The sequence below is a fragment of the Lactuca saligna genome, chromosome 9 (assembly GCF_052625555.1).
Source record: "Lactuca saligna cultivar CGN05327 chromosome 9, ASM5262555v1, whole genome shotgun sequence".
NCBI classification, from domain to species: domain Eukaryota; kingdom Viridiplantae; phylum Streptophyta; class Magnoliopsida; order Asterales; family Asteraceae; genus Lactuca; species Lactuca saligna.
In genome coordinates, this window is record NC_136425.1 from 174066472 (window position 1) to 174073277 (window position 6806).

A 6806-nucleotide genomic window follows, 5' to 3' on the forward strand; every position below is an offset into this window, starting at 1 on the left:
TTGCTGATAAGATTAGAGTTCGACAACGTCTTTGAAAGCTACGATTGCTTATCGGATTGTATTTACATTATAGTTACTAGACTTATCCAAGTGGGAGACTGTTGGATTAGTGTCAAAGCCTGTAACTATATTTGGTATGTACTAGACCCAATTGTGCATGATCCTTTTGGGTTGCCTTCACCAAAGCAACTTGATTGGATGATTTATGGAGAAAGAGGATTAATTATGATTTATTAATATATTATATGAATAATATATTAAAGGAGAAATCATATTGTTTAATTAATATTAGTCAAGAATTAATTGATAATTAGTTTTGTGACTAAAAGACATTAATTAAACTTAGGGGATTGGAATTATAATTATAAGATAGTTGTAGTTGGGCTATGGATCACCTTGGAACATAGGTTGGATGAATTCTATGGGAAGCCCATAAGGAATTCGTACAAGGGTTGTTCTAAAGGGAGTTCATGGGCTGCTTAGGGCCTAAGCAATCAACTTAGGGTTTCCTAGTTGATAACTCTAACTACCTCACTATATAAAGACCCCTATAGCCCCAAAAATGTAAGGAACTCTTTTGGAAGAACCCTATGACAGTTTTGGTGCTTCTCCTCCTTCTCTTTAGTCATCCTCTTGCTTGTGGTGTTTGTAAGCCATTAGAGGAGTGACACTTGTGACTCTAAGCTCCAAAGACAAGAAGATTCAAGCCATTGAAGAAGAGGTAACCATCTAGATCTGTATTCTTATGTCTATTTCGAAATACATATGCTAGATTAGGGTTCTTGAGCCTTGGATGAATTGCATGTATAATAGAGAAACCTAGATCCAAGCATTAGGGTTTGCATGAGTACATAGGATGTTGTTTTGGCTCAAACCCATCATAAATGTCATATCATTTTTTTCGCCTAAAGAACGTCATGTTTTATACTAGTCAATCAAGCATGGTTATAACCTTAATCACATTAAAACCTTAACTAACCAATTCGGTTATAAGGTAATTATTTCTGCAGTAGTGTTATTTTATTACTACTATAAAACTTCATTTTTCCATTACATTCATACAGTGATGTACACAGATGAACAATGCATATTATTTTTCTACTAAAGATAGTTTACAAATATAGAAAAAATACAGTTATACTATTTCAATTACAAACATACATTTTTACACTATTTCAAGAGAACAAAACATACAAACAGTTGGGTCTTGGGTAAAAGAGAACTTTTCATTTTAAGTAGAAAATATATGATTTTTTGGGAGGTATACTAACATTTTCATGAAACAAATACAAACATTTGACACTAAATACTTATGAACTCACCAACTTAAATGTTGATACTCTCTTTCAAAATAACTTGTATACTTAGGGAACCAGTAGACAGGTACATTGGTACAGGTTTTGAGAAGACAGAACTTGTTCAAGACTTGTCTTTTATGTTTTGCTATACATTTTTGGTATCATACAACTATACAAAGAACACACATGTATTAACTATATTATTAATGCAATGGATGTTGTTGCTTGTTTTACTATTGTGTATTGTTATGATACTATACATGACGTCCTCCGCCCCGAATGTTTTCGCCATCTCGGTTTGGGGGTGTGACAAGTGCATGCTGCGCCATCTAGCCGGGCCCTTGCCCTTAGAACTAGAAGTACCTGAAACACCCAACACAACTGTAAGCACACGCTTAGGGTGAGTTTCCTAAAATACACAAATCACATAATCATATAATGTCATACACATATACACATAAAATTGCCATGGACTCCCTCCATGGTCTTCAATTGTGATGTCATGTGCTACTCCCATGGTCTTATACCTAAGTATCATGGGCTCCCCCTCATGGTCTTACCAAGTGTCATGGGCTCCCCCATGGTCTTCACGTAAATCAATACACACCAAATAACAACCATTGTATAATCCATTATAGAGATTTAACGTCTAGTAATGGGCTGACATTGGTGCCTTCGACCCATTGGTATAGTGAGAAGACTCACCTCGGTCTATTGAACACAAAAGTTGCTCGACTGCTAGCCTAAAATCTCACACTAATCAAATATACAAAACACCCTAATTAGAATAGGGTCACAACTTAGACAAATGCCCAACATCATAATCTAAGGCCCACCATTAAAGCCCAATTGTCTAAACAACATTAATGGGCCCAATATCAAAGTCCAAACTACAATGGGCCACATGGCCCAATAAGACCCAACAATAACATCAAAATCCCAATGTAATTCCCAAGGCCCAACATCTCCTAACGGTCCATGCCCAAATCTAAGTGAAGTCCAATTGGCCTAAAATGTCCACCGAAACCTAACTCTCACAGTTGAACGACAACCGATGTTCATCAGAAGTATGCTCAGCGCACTGGGTTCCTCGGCTGCATGCGCAACGTACAGGTTGGTACGCCCATCGTACAAACGGATAAAGCACATCCTCCATTAAGTGGTTAATGCATGAAGACTTTATGTTCCAAACTCAGATCTAGGTCGGTTAAAGAGTCCTAAGGCATAAAGTTGGCAACTTTATGCCTTTGCATGCCATGTATGCCCCCAACAACTCATTCTAACCCATTAAAACCTTTCCAAGGGTCTTAACTCATACATGGAGTCAAAGCAACCATCAAATTTTCATTTTTATGACACGATCAAGCTAAAGGACCTCATATCTATCTTTCCTAACCTCTAGAGTTGTCCAAACTCGTAAGAGATGATTCATGAACTCAAAAGAGGACTTCTTAGAAACCTTAGCTCAATAAACAACAAGAATTAGCAAGGAGAAAGCTTTTTACCTCCACAAGCTTTCTAAGCTGCTCCAAATGCAAGATCCAAAAGCCTTTCCCACGTTCAAGCTTGCTTCCACCTCTTCATCTTTGCTAACACACCTAAATGAGCTATTTGAGGCACTCACAAGCTCAAGAGGCACACACAAAGGATTTTAGGGTTTTAGGGATGTTTGAGAGTGATCGAGGTTGGTTAGGGTAAGGTCCAAATAACTTAAGGACGTTTAAATAGGTCACAAGTCCAAATATTAGGGTTTTAGCCATCTACCACGTACGTCCCACATATATGCTAGTACGCCCAACGTATAAGCCTCAACCATTCGATGCTCACTCACACGTATGCTAAGCATACCCAAATGTACGCCCAACGTATGGAAGGAACCTTTTTGCCAAAAGTGAAATACTTGACGGTTAGCAAAGGAATACCTGAATTGGAGTGTTACAACTCTCCCCCGCTTGAACTAGATTTCATCCTCGAAGTCCGCTGTCACAAATAGATCCGGGTAGTGCTCTCGCATCTCGTACTCTGGCTCTTAAGTCCATTCAGAGCCCCTCCAATGCTGGCATTGCATCTTCACTAGCTTCACCACCTTGTTGCGAAGAGCTTTAGTTTTTCTATACAAAACTGCAGTAGGCTTTTCCACATAATTTAGGCTCCTATCTACCTGATGATCATCCAAAGAAATAACTGCGACTTCATCTGCGACACACTTCTGGAGTTGAGATACATGAAAGGTGTTATGGATCTGACTGAGCTCATCCAGAAAATCCAACCGATAAGCAACCCTGCCAACTCGAGCATAAATCCTGAATGGACCAATGAATTGGATAAAAACACTAAACGAGTGGGGATTGGATATGGATAAAAACCCCCAAAAGAATGTGTCATCAATAAAACCAAAACCATATAAAAATATCTAAAATTAAACGAGTTTTACAACTCTAGACGTTTTAAATTAAAACCATAGTTTTTTAACAAACACACCATTTTTGCAATTTTGTATAATATAACATAACCTTCAATTTAATTATAGTTTTTTTTTTTTTTTTTTTTTTTTTTTTAATGATTTTTGTCTTTCGTATTATCCATAAGAACGGATTCGCAAATGGCATACGAGAAGACAAGCAAAAAAGACAGAAGGTCGGCGTTTCGGTTATGATATCGGCCACCGCTATCCTTAATAACCGGTCAACCGCCCCCATTACACGCTCACCGCCACCCATTAAAACCCTTTGTGAAAAATAGGTTCTTTTATTTAATTTTACCTTTTAATCAAAATTACAAACAACCAAATCAAATCTTCTGATTTCTGGGGGAAAGGGAGGAATACCTAATTCCCCAGAAAAAAAGAAGCAAAGAACTCTAATTTTCCCCCAAATTAATTTACTTTAAGTTTGGAAAACACTAAATCATGACTCATTTATCCAAGAAGTTATTGCGTTTGAAGCTCAAAAGATCAATTGTCTGGCGCGTTTCTATTCTCCGGCGTTGTGTTGGATCTCTTCGGGACCAAGTTCTTGCTTGTTGGATCGATAAACCCATCCGCTACCGTCAAATAGTGGAATCCGGCCCCTCCGCCACCGTCTGCCACCGCTTTCCTTCCGGTGAAATCGATTCATCTTGCGGTGAAATGACTACCGTCTCCGACGTCTGTGATCATGACAATGACGCTTCTGATTTAGTTGCTTTAAAGATTAGCCTGTTGGGAGATAATCATATCGGCAAAACAAGCTTCTTGGTTAGTTTTAATCAATTTTATAGAATACCCTTTTCGTTTTTCAGTCAATTAAACAATACCCATTTGCCGATTTTAATCAATTCATTATCAAATAATCGAATTTGAAGGCAAAGTACGTAGGGAAAGAGAAAAAACCAGAAGATTTTCCGGCGACTGAAGTTAAGAAGATGGATAAAATTCTATCCGTTAGAGGAGCAAGAATTTCTTACAGTATCTGGGAAGTTGGTGGCGATGCATTTTCTGCAGGTAAAAACATGAATTTCGATTAAGTTTTTGAACAATTTCTTCGATTTTGGAAAGGGGTTCATGAAATTGAAATGGGTTGCGATTGCAGATAATGGTGGTTCCACGGCGGCTATTCGTGCCGCCTGTAAAGACTCGGTAGCTATGTTGTTTATGTTTGATCTTACCAGCCGATGTACATTGAACAGGTGTTAATAATTAAGATCTGAAAATATATTATTATTATTGGTGGTTTTTGAATTGGAAGCTGTTAATTGAATTAGGGTTCTTTGATTTTCAGTGTAGTTAATTGGTATCAAGAAGCAAGAAAACATAATCAGGTGAGTGGATGTTAATTTTTATTTCATTTCATAGTTCTTTGAAAATTGATTATCGACTTTTTTAAGTGATGGTTCTGGCGAAATTGATTGGTTGCAGACGGCGATTCCGGTGATGGTCGGTAGCAAGTTTGATGATTTCATTCAACTTCCAATTGAAATGCAATGGACGATATCCAGCGAGGTGATTTTTCTATCTTTATTTAACTCGAATTACTATCTTTTTATTTATTTACTGTTTATTGTTTATAAAGTAGTTTATTTAAATAAGATCAGAAAATATAGTACTATAAAAGTAATATCCTTTTTGAAAAGAAAAAAAAGTAAGTCAAAAGATTTTTTTGCATTAGGAACACACTTTGAATAATTTCTGTATATATTTTCGTTTTAATTTATTCTTTACATAGTATATTCAATACTATATTAAAGATATAAATAAAAAACAGTCATGAATGCATAAGGAACTAAGTTAGTCCATATCCTTTAAATCAAGTGCAAATTGCACTTAAAACATTCTACTCATGGTCAATTTTTGTAAGATCAAGACCGAACCAGAAGCTTCTAATTGTGGTATTACGCGGTCAGATTCAGACCGAGTCAGACTTAGCCTCTAACCATTCTCAGTAAAAGACATATCAAACTGCTCCTAAGATAACAACTTTTTTTTTTTTTTTTTTATTATTATTAATTATCTTATTTTAAATCAAGTGTAAACTGTACTTTAAATATGGTATTTTATCATTTGCAAACTTATGTCTTAAACATTGGTCATGGAAGAATGTTTAGTGAACTAAAATTTGATTAGAAAGTGCCAAGTATTTTATAAAATGACTTTCTATCAATTATGCAAGATTTATAACATATAATAATTTGCTCAAATTCTTTATCTTTTTGCAGGCGAGAGCATATGCAAAGGCCATAAACGCTACCTTGTTTTTCTCAAGTGCATCTTACAACATAAATGTGAATAAAATCTTCAAATACGTGACAGCAAAACTTTTCAACTTGTCATGGAATTTGGAACGTAATCTTAAAGTTGGGGAACCAATTATTGATTTTTAAGAGTGTGTTTTTTGTTAAGTTGATAGGAGATCATGACCCTTTATAAGGTGAAACTTTTAGGTTATGGTTTATGTTCTATCAATTTTCAATTTTCATGTACTAAAGAGTGTGGTGGAGGCTTTGAGTCACCCTACACCATGGTTTAAATGCATCAATAGACGATTGTGGTTGGTCTCTTTATCTATTGGAATGATTATCTTAAGTTTTACACATTATTATTGATACAAGAACATATTTGTCTATGTGTAAAGTTATGTTTCATTAAATCATTGTTGAAAATCAAAGTAAATACTTGTTAATTAGCAAAGTAGGTCCAACCAAGTTACCTTGGTTTTGATTAGGTAATGATTTATTGTAGTTGTACCTGAGAACATGAATGTCACTTGTTGAATCTTTATTAGTCTACTATCATTGTTTGTTTCTATTTTTAAGGTAAATGATGTTATCTTCATGATGATTCATGTAAAAAGGTTTTTGAAGTAGACATTTTTCTTCTTAGTCTTATCTACATGATGATTTATGTAAAAGGTTTTTGAAGTAGACATTTTCATCTTGTTGTCCATTGTTATTGAGATTATTTTATTTATTTATTTATTTATTTTTTATATACCTTGGTCAAGACCATTGTTAGGATGGACAGAATGGAAGCAG

At 35.5% G+C, this 6806-nt stretch overlaps 1 protein-coding gene across 1 annotated transcript; it reads left to right on the forward strand.

Moving 5' to 3' along the window:
- The first annotated feature begins 3902 nt into the window (after positions 1-3902).
- LOC145018650 (septum-promoting GTP-binding protein 1-like) lies at positions 3903-6397 on the forward strand. The gene is made up of 6 exons (XM_078976523.1): positions 3903-4533; positions 4641-4779; positions 4868-4964; positions 5057-5096; positions 5194-5277; positions 5991-6397. Exons 1-6 carry the CDS (start codon positions 4207-4209, stop codon positions 6153-6155), a joined length of 852 nt encoding a protein of 283 aa, XP_078832649.1. The 5' UTR covers positions 3903-4206; the 3' UTR covers positions 6156-6397.
- Positions 6398-6806: the final 409 nt, after the last annotated feature.